A 26,880-nucleotide genomic window follows, 5' to 3' on the forward strand; every position below is an offset into this window, starting at 1 on the left:
ATTTGGCACTACATTTCACACCCACACAAAGGCTCACGTGGCATATTTACACAGGCAGCAGAGTCTACAAGGAGTGTTTTCTGAGACCAGGATGGAAACTGAATGAGGAAAAGGATAAAGAGCTGGAATGAGACAGATAACTTATTTTATTATTGAGGGAATTATCGATGTGTATATGCTTGTAATGTTTTCTGCGCTCTATTTTTAATGAATAGCTTTTCATCCCTCTTTGAGCATCCTTCTTAATGGCTGGTGAGCTTGAAAAGTTTTATCATCATTTATCGTGTTTGATTTTGGTCTATAAAATTCTCCATATTCCGCTTGGACGAAATTACAACAGAATGCCAAATTTTGCAAAGTCATGGCTGCATTTCTAAAAAAATTAAGATGTTGAGGTTTAGATATCAATGCACAAACAGATGATAGAGAAAGCCCCTCTGAGGGGAGTTTTTGTCTCTTAAATATGGGTTTGGATTATGTCAGTGACGTTACATTGCAGGCCTGGCTGTAGCCACTGAGGACACTGAGGTCATTTCCTTGGTATTCTTCTGTGTATCTGGGAATTTAGTGAACAGGGAGGAGTTTACATTCCACAATTAAACACAAACACTTTTTAGATGTAACCCAGGCTGATTCTAGTATTTCTCAATGTAGATTAATATGACTACTTTTAAGATAACAAAATAAAAGTCATACACACACACACACACACACACACACAGATATAACATTTTTAAAAATTGAAAGAAATTGAGCCTACATCTTTTGTAATAGAGTCATTCTCAGGTGATTTCAACAATAACTGAAGAACACTAGAGATAAAGTCTCTCTCTTTTTTTTGCCATGGACTTATGAAGACTAATTATGAGATAAAAAGTCAAAATAATGAGATAAATAGTTGAAACTGTGACACAAAACATCATAATTACAAGTTCAAATAATGTTATGTGAAATCAATTGTGAAAAAAAGATAAAAAGATGAAATTATGAGATGAAATGAAATAAAAAGTCAAAATTCATGATCAGAATTGAATCTCATTTACTTTTCTTATCATTTCTACTTTTATCATTTAAAGGTCGATATCATAATTTTGACTTTTATCTTATAACTTCAACTTTTATCATATAATTATGACTTTTTATCTCATCAGTAGGACTTTATATCTGATAATTATGATTATTTTCTTTTACTGGCGAAAATGGGCTTCCGTGCGTGACCCCCGGCGGCCCCCGCACCGTAGTTTGGGAACCTGTGCGCCGCCTGAAACTCATTTCCTGATTGGCTGTCTGAAGCTGCGTGGTGATTCAGAAAACTCAACAGAAAGCACTTTGCGCTGCTTCGAGCGTCCCACTGTCCGTCTGACAGCCTTCTGACAAACACAAACCCGACCATCTGCTGTGCTCACGTGGATAATCAATCATGGAATTATTGGGTCGATATCTGGACCGGAGCAATTCAATCAGGTGAGTTGTTTTTTTTTTTTTTAATGACTCGCGTTTAAAACTTATTTTCGACATTTTAAATTTTTGTTTTAAATAGTTGTGAAGTATGAAATATAACGTGCAGACTGAGCTCAGACTCCGGATATTGTCGCTTAAATTAACCCAAAACTTTTCACATGACCGAGCATGACATTAAAACAACAGCTGCAGTCATCCAACACGTCTGACAGGACCAGACAGGTATTTAAACACAACACACTGACCCCTAAAATAAATGTGAAATATGTCATTAAACAAAAACTCATTGACGATCATTTCCAGCAGCGGTAGAAAGCGGCAGCAGGAGTTTTTTTGGAAGTAAGAGCCTGTGGGCAAACAGTTGGGAAAATATTGAAAGTGCACTGAGCTAACCTTGGACTTAAACCCAGGTAGCACCATGAATGCAGGCAGTGTGCTCAGTACATGGAGTTCTTCCTGTAACAGATGGTCAGTCTGGTGCACTGAAAGACACAACTATTACTCAAGTTAAAAAAAAAAAAAGATAGAGAAAAAGCTTTCACTTCTGTTTTTTTTCACCATGTGTGTAATATCCCTTAAGCTTCTTACGGGAATTAATCGAAAATGCAAGAAACTTTTTATTTACTCACTTACTGTCAGGTCTGTCTCCTGGCATTTGATATTCAGTCATGTTTTTGTTTAGTTCATAGTTTCTTTTTTTTCAAGTTTAAATCAAACATCATAAAGGGTACAGATATATCAAAATATACACCCTGCCGATACTTTCAAGTCAGTAAAATCGATACAAATACAAAATTTCAGCGCAAAATTAGAATAAATGTTTAAGACTTTTCCAAAAACTTCAAACCCTCACAAAATATCAATTCAAACCCCAAATGTTAATATATTCACAGCAAAACCTCCAAAATCCCAAAGTTCACAAAACAACAAAATGCTCAAACTCAGATTTTCTTCCTCACTATTCTTTTTTTTTTAAAGTTTAAGTTAACTCAATTAAATATTCACTTCAGTTAAGTTTATAAATCAATACTTCCCATGTGCAATTGGTGTAAAATCAACTGTTGAATCTGTTTCTGGTTCATAATGTACATATTGTCCCTATTTTTAATTTTTCATCTTATTTATATAGTATTGTTCACTTATTCATTATTTATTGCTTGGTATCAATGCTTTTTTTCTATTTTTCTATGTAATCCTGCAGATTTCTCTGTTGTAGGACAATTATAGGATTGTTCGTATTTTGTCTCATTTTATCTTAGATAAGATGATATTAGAAATTTTCTGATACCGTTGTTTCCTTCCCATCACCGATTTCAATACATGAACTTTATACTGAGGACCAATTGCATTTAAAAAAAACCCTATTATTATAACATTGTTCAAGAGCTTCATTCTACTAACCCTGTATGGATGATGGCCATTATTGTTGTATGGTCTGGCTCATGTTAAAGACATTTTGCATACAGGACTCTGCAGGGGAGCAGCAGGGAGCGGATCAGTGCACAGACTCACAGACCCACATCCTGTATTGTAGATGCAGTTTAAATGATCCAGCGTTTGAGATTGTATCTGATGAACTTCTGATATTGGTATTGGGACAGTTTTAAGTAAAACCGTTTTTCATTTAGTTTCCCATGATGTCATATTTTGCTGTAACTGTTGTTTCAGCTCTGTCACAACTCAAGATGCAATCAAAGAGGAGAACCTGAGAGACGACCTGAGGTATTACTTCATGAGCCCGTGTGAAAAGTACCGCGCCAGGCGGCAGATTCCCTGGAAGCTTGGGGTGCAGATCCTGAAAATCATCATGGTCACCACACAAGTACGTACTGTGGGGTTTAAAGGGATAGTTCAGATTATTTCAAGTGAGGTTGTATGAGGTACTTATTGATAACAGTATATTATGTACAGTAGATGCTGGTCGAGACACTCCCTGTCAGGAGAAGCAGAGGGAGCATGGAAGTTAAGCAATGTACTGCTGTGGACAGGGCCAGCAGCAAAAGCTATTTTAGCCATTTGGTTTAAGTTCACTGCTTTACTTTGCCATCAGACAGCCAAATATCATTGTCCCCAAAGCAGCAAAACTCTATTGGTAAATTCAGTAATTTTATTTTGTAGAACACAGCAGTTGCTGTTCAGCTGCTTCCTTGATGTGTTTGTTTGTGTTATTGTGTGACTTCAGTGAATCTAAACTATCCATTAAACGCAGAAGTCACACAATAACAGAGATAAACTAGCTGATTTAGGCAGCAGTAGACAAGCAACTCCCATGTTCTGCAAACTAAAATCACACGTTTTGCCTATGGAGTTTGGTTGTTTTGGAGAGATCGATATTTGGCTTATATGAATGTGGTTTCCCATTAGAAAAGGTTGTCTGGTGGCAAAGTAAAGTGCTGGAAATATTTTAAATATAGTTTACCTTTAAATTGATATTGACTTTTTTTTAGGTGGACCTTTTTTAAGTTGCTTTTGTGCCTTTATTAGTGATTAGACAAGAAAGGGGGAGCGGTTGAGGGCACAACATGCAGCAAGGGCTTCAGGGTGGATTTGAACCAGCTTCAAATCCACCCTGATTTATAGCTGGGCGCACCTTCCACCAACAGAGCCACCGGGGCTCCTCTAAAACACATTTTGTTACTGACCCTGTCCACAGCAGTTTATTGCTTTGCTTCTGTACTGTTGCCTCTCTCTGCCTCTACAAACTGGGGGTGTATCGACTGCCTTCTACTGTAGGTAATACACTGACTACCAATCAGTGCCTCATACAACTCTACATTAGATAATCTCTGGACTATTCCTTTAAGTTTAAATGAATTTTCTGTGAATGAAAAAATGCTGTATACATCAGCTTTATTATTTAATGAGGGACATTTTTTCTAGCTGTCATTTTTCTTAATATTTTAATCAATATTGTATCATGGTATTGAATTTTTGATATAGTTACATCCCAGATATTTGCATGAGTTCTACATGAGGAGACAAACTGGGTACTACCCAACATCTGAGAGTGTCTGTTTTTGTCAAATGAGAGCTGATGAAACAAGTGCATATGCTGCACTAGAAAATAATGTTGCTCTGTAGTAGTAGCAGAAAAAGTACTGCAAAAACAAAACAGAAAAACTACTAAAAACAATAAGGACTTGACTGACATTTTACCTAAAAAGTAAACTTTAAAATCCATCATTGTGTGTGACCTTTAAATGCTAAGAGAACAAAGTCCAAATCAGTGTTGTAAATTGAGTAATTGGAAATGTCAGATAATGTAGTCCAGTAATGATTTGAGCTCAGGTGAACTGCATGACCTGAGTAAAAACTAAGACAAGACATTAGGACATTGCACGATTAAGAGAAATATTCCATAAAGTATAACGACCAAACAGGAACTACTGAATTACTGCAAACACTTCTATGAATGTTTCCTGTTGTTTCCTCTGCAGCTCATACTGTTTGGCCTCAACAACCAGCTGGTGGTGGCCTACAAGGAGGAGAACATGATTGCCCTAAAAAACCTTTTCCTGAAGGACTACAGTGGGGTGGACGAGGACGACTACAGTGTTGCTGTCTACACGCAGCAGGACGTCTACGACAGTCTGTTTTATGTCATGGATCAGGCAAGTTCAATGTCCTCAACCTCACACTTACACCACCTGCTTTTTTGTTTTTACCACTACTGTCAAAAAATGAAAAGTAACAGCGTCCATACACGTGGGATAGGAGGTAGAGATGGGAAAGACTGAAATGTTTACAGGACAGTTGTCTTGTTTCCGAGTCTTTATTGCAACTCTGATGTCCACATGAACTCTAGATACAAGTTGGAATTTGTATTTAGGATAACTTATCTTTGATATGACTTGAAGGAAGCCCTGTTTGTAAGTGTTAGTGTGAGTGTTGTAGGTTTCAGTATGTATTAGGGCTGCAGCTAACAATTATTGTCTCGATTATTCGATCAGTTGTTTGGTCAATAAAATGTCAGAAAACTGTGAAAAACGTCAGTCAGTGTTTCTCAAAGCCCAAGGTGACGTCCTCAAAATGCCTTGTTTTGCCCACAGTGTAACTATATTCAGTTTACTGTCATAGAAGAGCAAAGAAACCAGACCTGGATCTGCCGTGGTGAAGCTACAACGGACCAAAGATAGACTATTAAAAGCGCATTTGACATACTTTGCACCATGCAGGTTATTAAAACTTGCACAGCCCGGTGATAAATATTGCTTCATAACCAAGATTGGAACTGAGATAAAAAAAAAAAAAAACGAATATGGGCTCCAGTACAGTGCATCTCTTTTAAATGTTTCTGCTGCAAGGAATTGTGGGACGGCATCTCCTTTCCTTTTAAAAATGTTTTTCTAGTGTACCGTATACTTCAGGAGATAAGAGAAGAAGCACTGGAGCACCTTTCCTTTGCATTTAGAGAATTCAGCCAGGTCTAATCATGGCCTCCACTTTCAGGTCATTTCAAGTGTAGAACCTTGGTCTTAGAAAAAAGGATAAGCCTTTATCCTTGAGGAAAGGGGACACGTCAACATAGAGACGATCGCAAACATGAACATGATGTTTATTATGATTGTGTAAACAGGGATACAAATAATCACATTTCATGCTTTCCATGTAAACATCATATCCCAAATATAATAAACCTGGAATGCTAATCTTCTTTAAAAGTACTCAGTGTGATTTAAACTGTTCTGTGTTTATTTAGTTATCTTGTAAAACAGGCTGCCACATTTTCCTCAGTTACACTTTGTAGCTTCTCCCCTACATGAATGTAAATCACCCTGGGAAGGTGTGTTTTACCTGTTTTACCTGAGGCTTCTGATGTTTATAGTACAGCCAGTTGGGCCGGCTCTCTGTGGCTCCCATCAGCTACGCTGAGGATGAAGATGGAAAGCTGCTGCCTCTCATCATCTGTAAACAGTACTACAAGAGGGGCAGCGTGGAGCCCTCAGAGGAGGCATATGACATAGACGCACAGCTGGAGACGGGTGAGAGGACACAGTTACATATCATTAAATTATGACCAGCTACACCTGCAATTTTAGATTCTGTTGCAAACTTAATACACTGATTGTGTTTCGAATGAATATAAATTTCTGATTGCATATATGAAACAGCCAAAAGTTGAATATAAGCACACAATGTATTCAAGAATTCAAATTAATTTTGCGTTTGATGCTTGAGTGATTGATTGATTTGAAAGGTCTGCATGTAAAAAGAAGATCTCTGTGTTAATTTTCTCACTCTGTTCAAATCTCCCGTCTCTCAGTTTGTATGTCACATGATCCAAAGACTGCAAACCAATGGAAAACCCAGAATACATCGTTTTTTGATCTGGACTTTTACAGGTATACATCACCCATCAATGCACACATATCATTCAGTTTTTTCCCTCCTCTAAAGTAGATTAATAGTCTCCATTTTGCTTTCAGGCTTGTTGACATTAAAATAACCTTCCAGCTGAAAGGAATCAACCTGCAGACAGTGCGTTCACGGGAGTTACCGGACTGCTACTCTTTCTACGTTACGGTATGTTTCAGCCACATTTGGTGTCAGTATGGAATGAAATGTATGTGAGAAGGTGTAATCCATCAGTGTGGGATGTAAAATTTCGAAGGCTGTTCACACAAAAAAGACGCGTTACTCTAGTGATCGTTTCACTCGCACAGCATTTGATGATAAGACAATTTTATTTCCTCATTTCCTTTCTTCTTATCTCCAGATAACATTTGACAACCTCTGTCACAGTGGAAAGGTGAAAATATTCCTGGACATTGACTCTGAAAGCTTTGCATGTCGAGACTGGAAGATATCTGGGACTGGTAAGGCACAACTGTCTAACCTAATGGAGAAACTTAGACAAGACAATTTTAAAACAAGACACAGAATTAAAAAAAAAAAAAGACAGATTGTGGGATTAAGAGCTGTTTTTTGTACATTTTTGTTGTTCTAAACTGCAGACAGAGGTTAGCATGCAGTATATGCAATATTTGTAATATTTACAAATTATTGTAATAGTTTAAAGTTTCAAAGGAATATTTTTATTTGTCTTGCAATGAAGTACCAGAAAGCACCCACACAGTCGAGGCAACTTTATTTGAATTTCACATTTCAGCACAGCACATTTTAACAACAACGCTGTTCAAAATGCTCTACATAAAATATAAATGGCAACAAGACAAAATATAAAAGTAATCTAAAAATATTTTAATACAATAAAAAGTAGAAGATAAAACAGGAGAGTAAGGGTTATAATGCAGTTTGAAATATTAATCAAAAGTCTTATGTGGCGCATAAAAACTGCAAGCTGCCTTTCCATGTTGAATTTTGACTTTGGGGACAGAAAACAGACCTGTCTGTCCTGGACTGAACTTTCAGCAGAAGATCAGAAATGTATTTTGGTTCAAAACCATTCAGAACTTTATAAATCATCATCAGTGTTTTAAAATCAATTCTTTGGTAGACAAGAAGCCAATGTAAAGATGTCAGAACGGGAGTGAGGAGATCCACTTGTCAAGAAACCAGAATTTTAATATCTGATACATACCAATATGAAAAAAATACTTGATGCCACGGAAAGCAGAAAAAATGTCCTGGGCACAAAAAATATAATCATTTTAATTATTTCTTTCTCTCTTTTTTAAATTTACAACCTGTATACAGTTCTGAAACAGAAAAGTCACTGAACACGCTCTGGTTTTGCTCCTCTGAAAGCCAAATTTCAGCCAGGTACAATAAAAGACTGAAATTGAGTTTTAAATGATTATTCATTTTTAAATATTATTAATGATTGCTTATTTAGATTATTGTTCCATAGCTTTGATCAGGGATGTAATGATATCAATAACTGAAGGGACAATAATACCATGAAAAAAAGTCCATAATACAATATTTATCACAATATATTATATCTTAAACAACAAAGAAAATTATAACTAATATGGAAAAAAGATGCCATGAATTGACTTTGGCAATGACAGTTTGAATTATGTAAAAAAATCCCAATGCAGATATAAAGACACTCTTAGAATAGTTGAGCTGACTGAGGAAAAGAAGTTGAATTAGCAGATTAATATACAGTGTGTGTGTGTCATTTAATATTTAACACACTCTCACACTGTGGAATATGATGTGGTAGGTTGCTTGTAAATACTTCTGACCAGGTACTTGTTTATTTTATGTACTGCATCTGCACCAAACCCTCAATCAAACTAAAAAAAATACTGCTTGGCTCCAAAGTGCATGTGCCTTTTACTGTCGACTGTTAAGTGAGGCGTTTTCCTGTAAACTTGCAGTTATCAGTTATGAGTGTGAGGGAGTAGTGTAAGTGATAAACCCTCTCACACTTTGTCCCCATTTCAGCTCAGAAGAACACGCACTATCTCCTGGTGTTCGATGGCTTCGTCATTATCGTCTGCCTCACATCAGCTGTGCTGTGCACCCGCTCCATCGTGCTGGCTGTCAGGTTGCTCCAGGTCAGCTGTCCAGTCTCTGCTCACACTGCACAATCTCATACAGAGAGGTTTTTTTAGTTGTTTCTTTCTGGGCTGTCTTTTGTGTTTTTCCAGTCATTGGTTTATATTTTTTCTTATTTTGTTTTTTTTTGTTTGTTTGTTCAGAACTTTTCAGTCTTTATCAATTTTATGTTCTTAAAGGGATAGTTCAGATTATTTGATGTGGGGTTGTATGTCGGCCTGTCGGCACGCCCGACCAGCTAAGTTTGAAGCAGAGAGGAGCTCCAGCATGGAAGCTAAGCTGTAGGTAGGGTCAACAACAAAATGTATTTTAGCCACTTAAAAAAGGGCCACCTAAAAAAAATGCATCAATTTAAGTGTACACTAAATTTAGTCCACCTTTTCCAATGAGAAACAGCCATTATATCAGCCAAATATCACACTCTTCAAACCACCCAAACTCCATAGGCAAATCAGTAATTCTACCTCCCATAATGCAGTAGTTGCTGGTCTACTGTTGCCTCAGTCTCGTAGTTTATTTGTATTACTGTGTCATTTCAGTGAATCCAAGCTATTGTTTTAAAATGCCAAAGTCACACTAAACACAAACAAACTAACCGATTGAGGCAGTGGTGGATCAACAACTCTTGTGTTGTGTGAGGAAAAATGACTGATTTTGACTATGGAGTTTGGTTGGTTTGAAGTGAGTGATATTTGGCTTGTATAACAGCAGTTTGCCATCAGAACAGGCTGTCTGACAGCAAGGGAAAGCCGTGATAATATTCTACATATAGTGCACACTTAAAAAAAAAAAAAGGTCCATCTAAAAAAATCAATATCGGTTTAAGTGGCCATAGTACCTTTGCTGATCCTGTCCACAGCAGTTCATTACTTAACTTCTGTGTTAGTGCTGCACCAAACTGAGGGCGTGCCACCTGGCACCTACTCTTGGTAATACACTGACTATTGATAAGCCCCTCATACAACCCCACATTAAATAATCCAAACTATCCCTTTAAACCAAATGTCGCAATAAGCACAAAACATTCAAATTCATTCTTACAATACAATTACAATTCTTACAATATCCAAAGTATCGTCAGTATCACATGCATATATGGATGAATTCTTTACAATCTGCAGGCATTTTGTTACTGGTACAATAATGTTCTCTATCTTGAATCTACATTTAGTTATCAACTGATCTGATACTGTGTTGTTTCAGTCTTTTTCTGTGTGAGACTGAATTTGCTTTGGTGTATTTTCAGAGGTTCTCCAGATTCTTGCATGAGAACTACAACCGTAAAGTGTGTGAGGACGATCAGGGAGAGTTTCTGAACGGCTGGTACGTGCTGGTCATCGTCAGCGACCTCTTGGCCATAGTGGGATCCATACTGAAGATGGAGATACAAGCAAAGGTAAAGTTAAGCCTGTTCGTCTGTCTTAGGGAGAAGGGTAGTACGCACTGACTCCTCCTCGCCCTTTATTCTACATCTTCTGATTGATTAAGCAATTGAGAAATGAAATTCTGGTAGTGCCTCGGTGTCTGGTGGACTTTGGAGTGAAGAGACTAAATGTAGGAACTGTAAAGATCTGTTTATTTTAACCTCGCAGTCTGTCCTTTTTATAGCCATGGTGTTAAGTGTTTACCTCAAGCTTCACAGAAGTGGAAATAAACATTTCCCTAGGCTTTTGTCTTAGAGGAAATCACTGCTGGTCTTCTGTTTTTAGTTTGCTGTTGAAGATGACTCTTGATGTGCATCTTGCAGTATAGGACCTGACCAATACTGGATTTTTTTTTTGGGCCAGTGGCGATAACAATATAAGGGAGAAAAAAAAATCTGATATAAATATATCGACTGATATTGCAATGATGCCTCAAATATGATTATCAAACACTTGGCTAAAGATTTGTAATAAAGGCAGGATATTTTAGAGTTTAACTTTAATATCTAAAAGGTTACTGAAACAGTAAATTAGGAAAAGTTAGGCAAATGTGGGCTGATAATATGGGTGGACCAGTGTTTCTGTTTGACTCCATCTTGAATAGACAGCAAATATTTTGACCTGTTAATGCAGGAAAAGCGCAGATGTAAATACAGAGGTGGAAGAGGTACTCTGAGCTTGTACGTAAGTAAAGTAGCAATACCACATAAAAGTCATGCGTTAAATTTTTAAGTGAAGTAAAAGTACATAAGTATTATCATTCAAATATATTTAAAGCGTTTACAAAGAACTTTCATATTGTGTTGATTTTGAGGACCCTGTGGACAAAAGCAGTTGTGTTTCCACTGTAATAATAACCAAAAAATACAACATAAAAAAAAAAGAATTCTCTAAATAAAGATGATCTCCTTCTTCCTTTTAACTGGTTAATGAACTGCACACTGTAAGTCTGCCTGGCAAAATGTAAACGCAGGCTTGTTTAATCTGATTTTAAGGAGAATCTGATTGGTGTCGGCCACTAAGAACAACTATACAGAAACAACTGATGGTCTTGTTTGCTTATGAAAGTCATATAGAGGCGTCAGTAAAAAATGAGACGGCTTCATAACCAGTTAAAAACTCTTTATAGTGGCTTTGACGTACTGATTATCATTATTATATATTACTTATTGTTGCATTACTTTAATGTTGCAGCTGTTAAAGGTACTAAACTTTATCGTAATTACTTATTTACTTATGTATACGTCTTTATTCCACAATGATTAATACATTTTATGTAATATCATCATTTATTTGCTGATTATATTTTGTATTATTATTCTGAATGTGGAAAGTAACATTTCAGATAAATGGAGTAAAACGTAAACTATTTGCCTCTGAAATGTAGCTGAGTAAAATATAAAGTAACAGAAAATGGAAATTCTGCAGTAAAGTACAAATATCTCAGAATTTACTGAAGTATAGTGTTTGGGTAAATGTATTTTACATTACTTGCTTCCCACCTCTGTGTCAATATTGACATTGGCGTCAGTGAGCGTGCACAATAACAGCTTTGGAACTGGATCACCTAAATGGAATGCAGCCATCATTAGTGCTATTGATTCCAGCTGATCTTTTCCTGCTTTATCAAGTCTGCTGTCTGCTACGAAAAGTATTTTAACTTCTGAAATGATAGCAAAATGACAAAAGAAGTTTTTAATTAAGGAGTCCTTACACACACACACACACACACACACACAAATTGATTGGGGTGGCACTCTGCAAGGAACAAGATATTTCAACCGGTTTCCTCATGAAATCTGTTGGCAGACAGGAATACTGCAGTAAAGGGAGGTTTAGATTATACTTACAAAACTGTTATTGTCCTCAGTGAGGTAATTTGTGTTATAACCTTGGAACATAAAAGCAAAATGTTGAATAACGTCACACATTAGTTATGCTCTCCTGTTCCTGTGTCATGATGCACTTTAAACCTTAATAAAACAATAAATGCGGAACATGTCCCAGTTTACAATCTGTTGCAATAAAATACTTTATCTAACACTCAGTATTTTCTGATCTCACAGGGCTTCACTGAGTGATGATCAAACTGATGATCTTTGTGATTCTGTTTGTTCTTCTTTCCTGCAGAGTCTGACCAGTTATGATGTGTGCAGTATCTTCCTGGGAACGTCTACATTAATGGTGTGGGTCGGTGTGATCAGGTATCTGGGATACTTCCAGAAATATAATGTGAGTCTCTGAACCGTTTTCTCTCACCTGTCCTGGGACTCAGTTTTGAGTGTATTCTCAGTTTTGATCAAGCCAGTTAGCCAGATCAGGCAATATATTTTTTTTTTCCCCTGGGATGGCAAGTCATGACCGGATGACCCAATCAGAGGCAGAGTAGGGTGGGTCCCATCCTGGGAAATAAAATCTCTTCTCCTTTAGGGTGTGTTGTTGGAAATTTATATATTTAAAATAAATTCTGGATGAGATATTAATAACCACCATTAATAAATGGTAAATTATTAATTCGACTTTAGTCATTATTTCACTATTAACAGTTTATTTGTTAATAATAACAAATGTTTTGTAAATCTTTAATAAATTATTACACAGAAAGATGGGCCACATGTTTGCATCACTTTGTTAATAGTTAATAATTAGTTTGTAAACTGTTTATAAGCATGATTTGATTTGCTATTATAAAGTTGCAACTGATGATTATAACTCCTTACATGCAGCACTTTTCCTAAACTAATCCAAGTAGTTTTGTTTTCTAAACCTAAGGAAGTAGTTTGTTGCATAACCCTACCAAGTAGTTTTTATGCCTTTATTTTGAAAGTCTACCCAGGCATAGCATCATTGCTAACTTGACCACGGAGCTTGCATATGTATAAATGAAGCTGGAGGGGTACCTACAGCGTCCTAGTTTGAGGCGTGTGACCACTGGCTAAGCTTCTGTATTAATAAATACTGTGAAGTGCATTTCTAAACTTTATTTGGATGTCCATTATTAAGCTGCAACTAATGTTTACAAAACTTTTTTCTCTTCTTTCTTTCTGTCAGTTCTTTTTAAATGGTTTATAAAGTCTGTAGAAATATTATTTGAATGTTAGCATTGAAATAACTAGTAACTACAATTTAGTGAACTATTTATTTATTAATGATGGTCATTATAAAGTGTTATTCCAACCAACAGTGCAGAGAATAACTGCAGTCGATTCTTTACGGTTAAGTCAGTATATTAGGATCAATATGTTTTACTTTTTATTGGAAATTTAAGATGCACAATTCAGATTTCAGGTGCTAAAATGTACTTTTTTATCCGCTCACTGCCTCTAATCAAATGTCTTCAACTAGTCTTCACGATTCAGTCGTGGCTCAGCATTTGCTTCATGCTTCATACTTTTCTTTGTGTCTAGGTGTTAATTTTAACAATGAAAGCAGCCTTCCCCAAAGTCCTGCGTTTCTGCTGCTGTGCTGGCATGATGTACCTCGGCTACACCTTCTGCGGGTGGATCGTCCTGGGACCATACCATGAGAAGGTAACGCTACGTTCCAGTCAAATACGGAGGTCGGAATTTCCCAGTTGGGTTTTCCAACTTCCAGTGCCAAACCTAAACAAAAAACATGGCTGACCATGACAAATTGATGTTTCTGTGGCAAGCATACGCACATATTAACCCTTAGCAGTGCAGCCTCCTTGTGTAACAACACAGAGGAGGAAAAACGATTCATGAGTGAAGAGATGCCAGCAGAGAATGTGGAGGTCTTGGAATCAGAGATTAGAGAAGTTAGTTTGGGATGGGGCAACTGCTGGTCTGAATCACTGCACCGGTCGTTATTTTCAGTGGTGTGAGGAAAATTAGAGGAACTATTAAATCTCTTTTTGCTGACTTTGTTCTTATGTGTTTCTCCTGAACTGCTGAGGCCTCAAGAATAAAGTTGCATTAGGGGTTTAATGCACGTGTTCATGTTTAAATTGGCTGAAACAGCATGCTGTGATTGAATGTAAGCAAAAAAATAAGGTGATTACTGTAAATATTCATTCAGTGACTCTGCGTAGATTAAGCGTGGGATTAATACTGGGAAATATTGTATTTACACTGTTAATGAATACAGGTGTTATCTACCATGATTACTATATTTAAAAGAACTAATACAGGTGAGGTTAGATTATCTCAGTATTGTTTCATTTGCAGCAGGAGAAAACGATAACTTATTAGACTTACTGTAATTGCTCTTTGAACATGATGTCCTCCAAACTGAGGAAACTGCAAAAACTCTGAATGTACCACTAGGTGTCAGTATATGAACACCTTTTTTTAAATCTTACACTGAGACGCAATATCTTAACACATAGGCGCTCATAATCTTGTCCCTGTTTGAACCCACAGCATTTTTTAAGTATTTTGCAATCAGGCGATTTATTTTCCTTTTTATTAGACGGAGGACAGTGTAGAGGAGACGGGAAGTAACGGGAGAGAGACAACAAGGGTCCCCCTGCTGAACTCAGCCTGGGGATGTTGTGATTATATGACCTTAAACTCACCATGAAACAATCTGATTTTTAAATTGGCCATAAAACAAGTTTACTGGAGTAATAAATAAAAAGTAATGCTAACAGTGTGATAATAGGATTGCATAAGTATAAAAAATAAGATGCATATACAGTACAGTAAAACATTAAGAGAGGTGATATTCCAAGTATGAGTGAGACAGCTACAGAAAAGGAATATAACTATGAGATATTAAAATAATATATATATGTGTGTGTTAGAAATTGAGACACAAACACACAAAGGAAACAGGTGAAAAAATAAAAACAAATTGAACATGAGAATGTATCTGGAGACTCAAACTCAAACTGTAAGCTATTAGCCTGTGCCTCTGCCTTTACTGTCATTTGCAGACTATTAAAATATACTAGAAAACTAGTTTCTGGTCTACCACTGCCTCAATTGGGTTAATTTGTTTGTGTTATTGTGTGACTTTGGTGAATCCAAACTAACTTTTTAAAATATAAGAAGTCACACAACACAAACAAACTCAATGATCGAGGCAGCGGCAGACCAGCAGCTTTCGTGTTCTGCGAGATAAAATTACTTATTTCACTCCTCTGCTGCAGTTAATACACTGACAGTGGGTAAGTATCTCCACAACCCCACTTCAAATAATCTGATCTATCCCTTAAAACTGGAAAGTCCATGTCTAACACAAAGAGAGGATGTGTGCTCATTCAGCCTCTGAGAAGTGCACATCCCGGTCCTGCATATCATTGCAAAACCTGCACAGGCTAAAATGAATAAGCAGTAAGACACAAAAAGTAATGTGGCAAATTATCATTATTTTTTTGTGCTCTGAAAATACAGATATTTTAACTGCAATCTGAGGGAGATCCTTGGACAACAAGTGCCATCAGGGAAAAAAATGTGTGTGTTTAGCTGTCCCTGCCCGTTAAGATAAATTATTTACGGAAGTCCAGGCACGCAGTAGGCGTCTAAACAAGGCTGTGTTCACGCTGTAAGAGGGACAGATGTGAGATAGGCTGAGATCAGCCGCCCTGGGCCAAGTGATGTCTCACTGACCAAATGGAAACTTGTTGATAATCTAAAACTGCAGAGGAGTAACTGCTGTAAATAAGTTGTGGACTGATGTGTAGTGCATCTGTCAGGCCAGCTTACATTAGATGTTGATGATTCAAGGACTTTAGCTGGAATCATGTGTGGGAAGAATCATATACAATTTTAATGCTTTCGCTTTGTTTTGTTTTTTTTACTGCTTTCCAGTTGAAGAAATTGTAAATGGAGCACATGACTGGTTGCAAAACGCAGTCCCGCTTCCATATCCAAGGAAGGTTTATATTAGGGTGGACTGGGGATGGTCGCAACAGGGGACAGCTGCAACAAGTCTTATTTCTTCAATCAGAAATGTGATGATACTCATACCGCACATGCTCGGTTACACCCTTTCTCCACCACTTACTTAGTTTGAATCCTTGTTTTGTTGACTTCTGCGTGGTTAGCATGTATCAACATCAATTTGTCTAACCAGCACATGTTCAACTGTCCTTAAGTTAAGGAATCATATTGAAAACAGGTCGCACAACAGTATTTTTCAACATAAACAAGTCATTTTTGGGTACATAAAAGAATAGTTCACTCAAATACAAGTGCACAAGTTTAATACAAGGTTTTTATATTGCAAATTGTTCAATTTTCCTGCGTCAAACTGAAATACAGAAAGACTGAATACCATCTGTAACATCTGCACTTTGATTCAAGGTAGGCCTGTGTTCTTCGCATAAACAAAACTCAATAGTGGTTATTTAATACATATTACTAAATAATACTATAATAAATATGTTAAACATATCCATATTTTCAGAATGCTATACTTGATAAGACGGATAGCTAGAGTTAATTAGTGAAATTTAATGTTTTAATATGTTGCAGCCATAATTCACTTGGATGAAAAACTCTTTTTTTCTGAATGTTTGAGATGATTTGATGATTAATTAAAAAATAGCTCTGTTTTTCTGGTCTCCCATATAAATAATACATTATAAATTCAGGAAAACTGAGCCTTTTTTTTCATGAAAAAATAGCTCATAAATTCAAAAAAGATTTCTTTAAAATTAAAAACGGTCTCATGATTTAAGAAAAACAGCTGAGGTTTTTTTTTTTGTTTTGTTTTTTTTTCTTGAAAAATGATCTAAGGGATTAAAAAAAAAACAGAGCTGTTTTTTCCTGAAGTGAATGTAATGTACGTGAACGTAAAGCTCCTGGTCTCCAAACAGACTCTGAGTAACTAAGAGAAGAAGTGTTATAACCGTCCCCAGTCTTCTCCTGTGTGTAATATTGTCATCATAATTAATTGCATTTTCACCGTCAGTCAGTGGAAGTGAAAGCGACCTGCGCGCTGATCTCCCTACGGTTGAAGTAAAACAGGTTTCAGTTCCCTGTGTGTCCACCACCACAGTCAAGTGATTCTTGGTCACGATATATTTGCAGTGCGGCAGCTGGGGGAGTCCCCCTGTACCGTGTGCACTCAGCCCATCCAGGCTCCTCTGTGTATTTACTGAAGGAATAAACAGAGGATGTTCTTGTACTTGCCATCCCACACGTCTTCAAGTGCTGTGGCCTGGATCCATACTGTCGCAGTGGGATGTTGTATTAAGATACTATCACATTCTGGAGAACGTCCTTTCATAATGTTCCTGCCTTTCAGGCTCTCCCTCTTAACCATCTGTCTCTTTGTTTGCCTTTCTGTATTTATCATTCCACCTCTGTTAACTCTCATGCTTCTGTCAGTCCTCTGCACCTCCTGCTCCTTTTTTGTGACCATATCTCTGTAAAGATCAGGTTTGAACTAGTGCTGCTGAAAAGCATAAAATTAGGTTGAATCTGCTGTCAAAAGATGCTTCTTGGAGAACGTGCAGCACACAGACACAATACAGCTGTTTTAAAACTGTGTACAGGTTGTTTTCTTTAACACACTTTGCATGTCTCATTTACTATTATTGGTTATCAATTGGTAATCTGAAATGACTTTTAGTTTGTGGCTGCATCACTTGTTTTGTAGTTCCCAACCTTTTTGGTTCGTTAACAGGTCAGAAATAATAACAATAGTAATGGTTGATCAATGATAAATAAATTGAGTTTTTTTTTTTTTTGCTTGTTTTTAAAAATAAAGATGCTGACTAGAAGTTTAGGGTTCTTGACCTTGTCCTCTTCAGAGAACCCGTTTTTGTACCTTTTTGTTTTATAAAGGTTCTACCTATAACCCAACATAAGGGGTTATAACTAAATCCACCTTAAAAGGTTCCACCCAGCGCCCCCCGTGAGAGGTTCTACAGAGAACCCTTGTATGGTGTAATGGTTCCACCCAGAACCCTCTTCTTAGGCCTCTTCCACTAACATGGAACTGGCCCATTCTGGTTCCCACTCCGAATTTTAACCATTCTGAGCACTTCCACCAAAAATATATTGGTTCAGAACTCAGCTGGGACCAAAAGAAATCGCAGGTTTTTTCCTCGAGAACCAAACTGGTCTCTGTTGATGACCTCCATGGCTATAATGGTTCCACGCAAAACTGGAAACATGGGCTGGTTCAATAAATAAGACCCACAGCTCAAATAAGACCCACAGCTCATTTGGTGGGAAAAGAACACTCTGGGCGGTTCTATCTAGAACCGTTCTACCTTCTAATGGTGTTTAGAAGGTACCTTTTATTTTTAAACAATTTTGTGACATTTTACTGGTCAAATGATGAAAAGTAATCTGAATGAATTCACTTTCCAATTTGTAGCTCATAGCTTCATCCCTTGTCTTGTGGTTCCCAAGCTGTTGGGCTTGTTATTAGAACATATTGAATGTGATTATCGATCGATTGATTGTATATTATTCAAGAAAAATGTCAAACATTCCTTAGTTCCATTGTTTTTTTTGTTTTTTTGCTTGTTTTGTTTGTGTTTCAGGTTTTGTGTGTCTGACTATTGACTGAAAAATTAACAGGTTTAATAGCTTTTTTTTTTACTATTCATTATTAATCAATAATGGAAGTATTTGTTGCAAACCTACTTGTGAGCCCTTAAAATGAACTTACTTATTTTTCTGCTGTTTTTTTTCCCCTAACTGCCCGTGTTAACTCTTTATAGCATTTACAACTCTTCTCTCTTCCATGTCTCTAGTTTGAGGGCCTGAGTCGTGTAGCGGAGTGTCTGTTCTCCCTGGTGAACGGTGACGACATGTTCACCACCTTCGCCCAGCTGAAGGACAAAAACACGTTGGTGTGGCTCTTCAGTCGGGCCTACCTCTACTCCTTCATCTCCCTGTTCATCTACATGGTGCTGTCGCTCTTCATCGCCCTCATCACCGACGCTTACGAGACCATCAAGGTACTCTGAACTTTTCACAGTGTAAGAAGCTTTAGTCACAGAAAATCCATGAGGAACAGCACTTTCCTCACTGTTAAAGATGTGATCTCTGAGATCTCATATCAGCAACAAAGATGTCACAATAAAACTCAATGGGCAATATTGTGGTCAGCAAAATTAAAATTGAGATCATGTCCGTACCAGAAGTTGATCAAATAATTTCATGCCAGGCTTATTTGAGGACTGTTTTTCTTTTTCACCGTTTTTTTTTTTTTCCTTTGTTTCCTTTTTTACCAAAAGAACTACCAGAAGGAAGGATTCCCATTGACGGACCTGCAGAAGTTCCTGAGAGAGCAGAAAGATTTTCATGCCGCAGAGGAGAGCAGTCAGACAGACGTTCACGTCAAATACTCCATCTTCAGCTGCTGCTGCCGGCGGTATGACAGTCATGTTATGATGCTTTTAATAATGTGTAACTTTTGTTTAACACGCCCTACTGCACACGCACACACTGACACCGGGAAGCTGCACTGTACAAACAAGACTTCTCATCAAGCTCAAGTGTAGTGTGCTTCCTTTTTCCTCAACCAGCAGTTTCACAAAATTGACAACCTGCTCAGTAATTTCTTTGTTTAGGCTTTTGTATTGATCGTCACATGACAGTGAACTTTTCTTTCTTTGATTGATTTTTACAGCAGCGGAAAAAGGATTTCTTTCACACCAAGGACCACACCAGTTATTCATATTATCCCTCTAGTTTCAAATTTGTTTTATGAAGCCAAAGAGTTTTGATTTCATTCTTTACAAAATTGCATTAATGTACAGTGCTTTACAAATTTATTAGACCACCACCCAATGTAAGGTTTATGCCACAGCTGCCCTAAAGTAACAGTATTGTTAATTACCAAAATTATTTTTAATGTTTCTGTAATGGTTAATAATTTTTTAAAATAAAGGAAATAGCTAATAACTGATAACTGATCAATAGATTAATCAACTAATTGTACAGCTCTAGAAAGATGTGCCGGGTGTTTTGAGCAGGTTTTAAGAACCAGATGTGAAGTAGTTTCCTTTTTTGTGTTGGAGATAGAGGAGAAAAACTGAGCTTTCTTATCAGAAAACATCACACCGTGTTGCGTTCATGTGTCCCTTCATCAGTCTGTCAGTCAGTCGCTATTTAAGTAAATCACTGAAAACAAAAACATTAGACACCCAGTAACATTTCTTAGTAGAGGACTCGGTTTGCTTTGCTTACAACTTGTTGCTATAGCAAGACATCATATTTCTCTATACGTCCCTGTTTTCTCCTCATTCCTTTTCTCTGAGCCAATCTCTATCATCAGCAGGCAGCAGACTGGAGCGGAGTTTCCTCCACACTGTGGTTTGGCTCACTCTTACGTGGTCTGAGAGCAATGAAATTAGTGGTGGGAGCTATGCAGACACACCCAGTGATGGGCTGATTACAGAGAAACTGAGGCTGTAGACTGGGACGAACCCCCCCCATACACACACACACACACACATATATTACATACCCCCCCACCCCCCTTCAGCCATCGCTCCTTCTTTGTTGTGTTGCCTCCCAAACAAACAGGCCACAGTCAACACTCAGTTAAGACTCAGCCAAGTGAGCCAGAAAGTTTTGTCAAGGCACGGTGGTTAATTAGGAAGAGTTATTTGATTCCAGAGTGAGTCGAGGGTGAAAGTTTAACTCCAGTTATCTTTAATGTGGTGTGCAGTGTAGTGCAATGGCTCTCGGGTCTGTGGTTTTGATTTGTAGAAGGTCGTAACACCATATAATCTCTTTCTTCATCACTTTATTATCTTCCTTTTAAAATCAGATGACATTTGTGGCAGTTATTTCCTAATTACCACCAAATAATGAATTGTATTTCTTCTCATTACAACTTGAACACTGGTGCACTGGGAGAGAAATTCAGCTCTGGACTTATTGCACCTATTACACAACCTTTGACGACGAGCCGAGAGAAGTAGCGGTAGTACCTTATGCTGTTTGCAAGGTTCATTATGGGAAGGTAGCTCAGCTCAATTTATGTGAATTATAACATTATAAATGCACTCTGCTCCTGTTGAACCAAACTACATTCTAAAATCAGACGTTTTATGGTAGAGTGTTTTTTTTTTCACAGTAAAACATAATTGAATAACCTGTGATGAAGTGTTTGTCACAGAAATACCTGTATTGCAGGGTTCAACGTTAATGTTTATTCTTATCTGTCCAGTTATCAAATAATGCCTTTGACAAACCATGCCAAACATGACACACTGTGTCAGTTTTGCAATTACCTGACTTGCTTCGGTGAGGTGCTAGATTTACTTTCTGGAAGTGGCATTTTACTTGCCCCAGCAAGGGGGCAATCCTTACTGTTAAGCCCTGCATTGGCTGACCGGTTCCCACCATTTTTAGCCTCACTGTGGACGGCCTGATGCCACAGATCTCTTCTTTTACTTCCTTCGCTCTTTGTGGAAGTAAAGAAAAGTTGTAAAATTGTTGCTGTGATGCAGCTGCTCTTGTGTTGCCACTAGTATTTTTGATTTGGCATCAGCACAGCACTTGTTGTCACCCAAAATGGAAAGCGCCGTATGCCTGCTCTGCATTGGTTGAGACCACTGTGCAGGATGCATAAGGTGGGACATAAAAATCTCCAAAAAGTGTTGCATTTATGTGTAAATTATTTAAAAAGTGGATTTGCCTTCTGTCAAATATACATTTTCAATTACATAATTTATTCAGAAGTAATTTATTGAGGGGGACAACAAAGTTTTTCGGATGTTGGGGGGTGACTTCTCCCGTCCGCCTGGGGTCTGTACCCAAATGTTTTATTTTACCAAATCCTTTTTTAAGCTACCGTAGAGTTTAGGTCATAACTTTGTTGTCCACAGTTTGCAAAATTGTGTTTTGGTTCAACACAAGTAACACGTGTTATAAATAAGTCCATGAGACAAAACAGGACAGTTGGACAAAATAAAAAGAAAAAAGAAAATGCAGAAATTCTGCATAAAAAAACAAAAGACATTTTAAGTGGTTTGGTGCAGTCTGAAGCACCTTCCTGAGGGAAATAGTTCAAATTGTGGGTACGATGGATGGAGCAAATCACTTGTTTTGTCAAGTGCTTTCTTTTTGGCATCCACTACATGCTGGCTGCTTAGTTGTCTCTGTGATTTCCACGTGATTTTTCTGGCCATATTAACCACTCTTCACTGTTTTCTTTTACACTTGACATCCAAGCGACTATACCATGCAACCATGTTACAGGACAAGATGCTTTCCACTAAATTCTTGTACACTGTTTCATGAATGTTCTCTCACCCGGAAGTCATTAATCTTCCTGAGTAGGTCTGGTCTGGTCATAACCTGTGTTATCTATAAAATTAAGGTGATCTATACACGTAATCTAATCTCATCCTAAGTATTGAAACCAACCTACTTTTTCTGCAAAACTCTGTGGTTTTTGAAAAGTCATCGCTTCCCTCTTAAACTGTCTGTTTCTATCAAACAGAAAAGTTACAAAGCTCAACCAAAAGCAGCACTTCACCAGACTGTGGTGTGTTACTTCAGCTTTTGGTTCTGCATTAAAGATTCCCCAACATTTTCTATAGCTGTTTCATATATAATTAATTTTCCCTGCTTTGGATCAATTACGTTTACTCAGGAAAAAGGCTTAACTGCAAACTAACATCAGGTTTGGCTTACCTTCACCATCCTGCCACATAAAAAGTACAAGTTCATTTTATGACTGAGTGCGAAAGGATGTTGTTTATTCCAGAAAAGCAACTACTGTAGTCATTTGTATAGAATTTTGCTATGTTTACCATCAAACCATTATTTTCTGCAAGGCAGAGCCTCAAATGTTTGTACGCACTGTAAGAATAATTTGAGTCATGTAATCAGTGGGAAAGAACTGAATGGATGAAAGATGGAAACGTTTTCTTTGCGTTTTCTCACCGTTTCAGTTTTTCCTTGCAGGATTCTTCCATCAATTTTTTTTTTTTTTAACCAGACATTAACACTCTGACTCTGTGGTCTGTCCTGCACGCTCCACAGCCGTTTTCTATCACCGAGGCATCTGGTTCTCCTGCTCTGGATGTCTGAGATTTTAAGGAAGTTTAGTCTCAGTTACAGGGCCATTAGGTAATAATGTGTAATAATGCAGGACTGACAACTGAGCATCTTCTCTGTGGAGCCGAGCATAGAAATGGGCTGACATTTCGTCATTAGGAGTACTGTTGTCAAGTTACACAGAGTTGGTAATTGCAGTCATTTGCAGCCTCTGACCTGACCAAATTTCATTTCTACGAGTCGCTGTGCTCACAAAAATTAGATCAGCGTTCTCGGCAAACATGTTAATGTCTCACTGGATGAAATTTCATCTGCATACAATTAGCCTCTTCTTCCTGTTGTTATCTTCTTCTGCTTCAGTGAGTTATATTGTTTGGAAAGCAAGAGTCACCCTCCGTTTGGATTTAACACCAATGAGTTGGAACCAATATATCAAGTTTGTCAGCTGAAATGGTGCACTTTGGTTCGAGTTTTGTGTGGAAAAGATTTTAACTGTCACTGAAACAGTTATTCAGATCCCTGTAATGACACAAATATTTACCTGATAAATGTCTTAAAGGGATAGCTCATGTTTTTGAGTAGGTTTGTATGAGGTACTTATCCATAGTCTGTGATCTTCACTATCTACACCAGATGGTGATCTGCATGCCCTCAGGAGAAGCAGAGAGGAGTACCAGCTCGGGAGCTAAGGAATTAATTGTTGTGGACAGGTGTAAGTGTACAGTTTATTTAGAATATTTTCACTCCTTTACTTTGCCTTCAAAGACAAATATCACTCTCTCCAAATCAACCAGACTTCACTGACAAAATCAGTAATTTTACCTCTGAGAACACGGGAGTTGTTGGTCTACCACTACCTCATTCGGTTATTTTGTTTGTGATATTGTGTGACTTGTTTGTCTTAAGTGGTTAGTCCAAATTCACAGAAGTCACAGAGTAATTGTTGTTGTTGGTAGTGGTTTTTTAAGATTATTTTCTGGCCTTTTTAGCTTGTACTTCAGAGGACAAAGGGCAACAAGATGGAATGGAGCCCACGGCCTTTGCTTTGACTAACTGAGCTACCAGTGCACCCAACCGAATGTTGAACAAGCTATGCTTTTCTGCACATCAGTGAATTGGAATATGCATTACTCCAGAAATACAAAGAACAAGAAATTTACAGATACAAGTATTTTTAATACAACTGTGTTTTTATTTGTCCTATTCGGCTGAAGAGTAATTTAAATGTGTATGCTATAACTAGAAGAAGATAATCAAATAAAAGAATTTTGCAGGCCAGATTATATTTTTGACACAGGCCAGAAGGAGGGGAGAAGGGGAGCAAAAATGGCCACCAGTTTGAAACTCCTGCTCTAAGGCTTGAATTCATCTGCTGCAACATAAATAGTGTGTGATTACACAGTACAATAGAACAGCTCAGCTAAAGAGTGGATATAATGCTTGAAAGCAGTTTGACAAAGGGAGTGCTAGTCTGTGTATAGAAGCAATGAATAAATACAGTCAAACCTAAAGACGAAGTACTTTTGCTTTCCAAGAGAATGATTGAACTTCCTGCTTCCTGCTCTCTGTGAAATGCATTCACATCCTCAAACAGCTGCTGCAGTTTGTAAAACAAAGAGTCTGACACTCAAACTCAACCCAGCAGTAAAAATGTTCTGCAGATCAAAAAAGATGAAAGAGAAACGACTAATTGTTTACAGATTTAATGTAACACGAACATAAATGGTTGAATTTGGTTTTTGAGAGTAAACAGCCAAACACAAGAACGTATTCAAGACGCGTGGTAACAAGGCTATCATTTCCAAAGTGCTTGTTAGGGGGATTTATTCTCAGAGCGGGTACACACAGTCACCAGACATCCAGACCTCTTCCTGCATCCCTTCGCTGTCTCTCTTTGAGTCAGGGCCAAGCCCTTCATCCAGGTGGAAGCCCAGAGAATAAAGAGGCATGCTTGTGCTGGTTTGAATTGTAGGAATGGACTGTGAGTAAACTATGAGTGTGAAGGGGATTCTCTGAACATTAACAGTTAAAGAATTTAGAGGAATCTCACTGGTCTGAACAAGAAGCTGCTAAATAAAAATTCCTCTGACCTTGGCAACATGTAGGATGTAACTTCTCAAAACAAATTACTCAGAAACGGGCTGCGATAGTTGGAAAAATGTGATGTCGGTGTTAAGCAATATTAAAATAAAAAAAAAACTGATGACTGCTGGGCTTTGTTTCTCACTTTGTCAAAACGTATCAAACTACACCCACAGAGTCATAATGAAGCAGGGGCCCATTTCGCCAAAATCTGCAACAAGCAAGCTGCAATTTGCAACACTCGATAATTTTGAACATTTTTTGATGCATTTCACTAATGAAAACAAATGCCATAATTGTGACCCATGTGTGTGCATGCAAGGACCCCATATAATACAATAAAGTGATAGTGAGGGTTTTTTGAAGTGGGATCGATTGTAGTTGTATTAGCTACAGTAGATGGCAGTTGACACACCCCTTGTTTTGAAAAGCAGAAAGGAGTACCAGTGTAGGAACCAGTGTGCTGACGGGCAGATCGTCCGGCGGATTGGTGCAGCATCAGCAGTAACATGGCCACTGTGCTCGGCCGCTGACGGAAGTGAGCTGGAAGCTTTCACTTTACTAGTTGATCTACACACCGATCCTCGCCTATGGTCATGACCTTTGGGTAGCGACTGGAGGAATGAGGTTGCAAACACAGCCACAATGAGTTTCCTATGGCTGGCTAAAATACATTTGCTGCCGACAGCTGTACATTGCTTGGCTTCCTACCCCAGTACTCTTGCTGCTTCCCCACACAGACATATGGATAACTACTCGTATTAATGACCTAAAGTAGAAACCATGCATGTTTATCTTTATAAGGTGGTGTTGATGAAACATTGGGTGTCTCACATTTCTTTCTGGGTCATGTCGTTACAGAGTTCCCGAAAGTGATGATGTCATACTGATCAGCTGATAGCTGCCCCACCAGTTCAGCGCGGAGGAATCTGGGAACAGGACTTCACAGGTCTGAGGCAGACTTGAAGATCATACTGCTAAACCCTGAAGGGCGTAGAGTTATAGGAAAAACCAAAGAAGTTCCCTCAAACGTGAAACTGGAGCTTGAGCTAAAGCATTGGACCTGGAAACGAAAAGGGTTTCGTAGCAGCATCTGCTGGGAGCTCAGGGTGCTGTGAAGAGAAGTTTACAGGACCTGTTTAAGGTCTGCACATGCATTTAGTTGCCAAAGAAGTGGATTTAAGTGTTTTCTGCATTTGACTGTCGCTGCAAATGCTATGCAACATTATGCACTGCTAGATGTAATTTATTTGTCAAGTGTTGTCATAAAGATGGCAGTAAAGATAATTTTTTCATTTGTTTATGGTTTCCTGTCTTTGCCACAAGTGTGCACATTAAGCATCTCTTTCAATATCTGGGTTGGACAGCAAATCAGAAGTCAGCAGTTGAAGCTGTAATATATCAGTGTCAATATTATATCAGCTCTAATGCAGACTTGATAGAAATTATTAATAGCATTACAGCACAACATTTCTTCTTTGCTGCAAAGCTTTCTCTCG

General features: G+C 37.8%; 1 protein-coding gene across 2 annotated transcripts; it reads left to right on the forward strand.

Moving 5' to 3' along the window:
* The first annotated feature begins 1,305 nt into the window (after window positions 1–1,305).
* Window positions 1,306–26,682, forward strand: mcoln2 (mucolipin TRP cation channel 2). 2 transcript variants are annotated; one of them, XM_084723350.1, is made up of 14 exons: window positions 1,306–1,464; window positions 3,130–3,283; window positions 4,899–5,072; window positions 6,287–6,443; window positions 6,725–6,803; window positions 6,888–6,984; window positions 7,178–7,277; window positions 8,818–8,930; window positions 10,178–10,327; window positions 12,486–12,587; window positions 13,763–13,885; window positions 19,033–19,239; window positions 19,519–19,655; window positions 26,243–26,682. In XM_084723350.1, the coding sequence occupies exons 1-14, from the start codon at window positions 1,421–1,423 to the stop codon at window positions 26,277–26,279; spliced, it is 1,674 nt and encodes a 557-aa protein (XP_084579476.1). In that variant the 5' UTR covers window positions 1,306–1,420; the 3' UTR covers window positions 26,280–26,682. The 2 variants fall into 2 exon arrangements, with proteins under 2 accessions (XP_084579476.1, XP_084579477.1); XM_084723351.1 differs by lacking the exon at window positions 26,243–26,682 and adding an exon at window positions 20,562–20,640.
* Window positions 26,683–26,880: the final 198 nt, after the last annotated feature.

The sequence above is a fragment of the Lutjanus erythropterus genome, chromosome 7 (assembly GCF_056507025.1).
Source record: "Lutjanus erythropterus isolate fLutEry1 chromosome 7, fLutEry1.hap2, whole genome shotgun sequence".
NCBI classification, from domain to species: domain Eukaryota; kingdom Metazoa; phylum Chordata; class Actinopteri; order Lutjaniformes; family Lutjanidae; genus Lutjanus; species Lutjanus erythropterus.

What these genes read in the sequence shown, in the direction of transcription:
- mcoln2 (XM_084723351.1), top strand. Translation starts at nt 1,421, where the DNA reads ATGGAATTATTGGGTCGATATCTGGACCGGAGCAATTCAATCAG. An exon ending in TCATCATGGTCACCACACAA is followed by an intron (nt 3,284 to 4,898) that starts GTACGTACTGTG and finishes TTTCCTCTGCAG; the next exon opens with CTCATACTGTTTGGCCTCAA. An exon ending in TTCAGCTGCTGCTGCCGGCG is followed by an intron (nt 19,656 to 20,561) that starts GTATGACAGTCA and finishes CTCTATCATCAG; the next exon opens with CAGGCAGCAGACTGGAGCGG.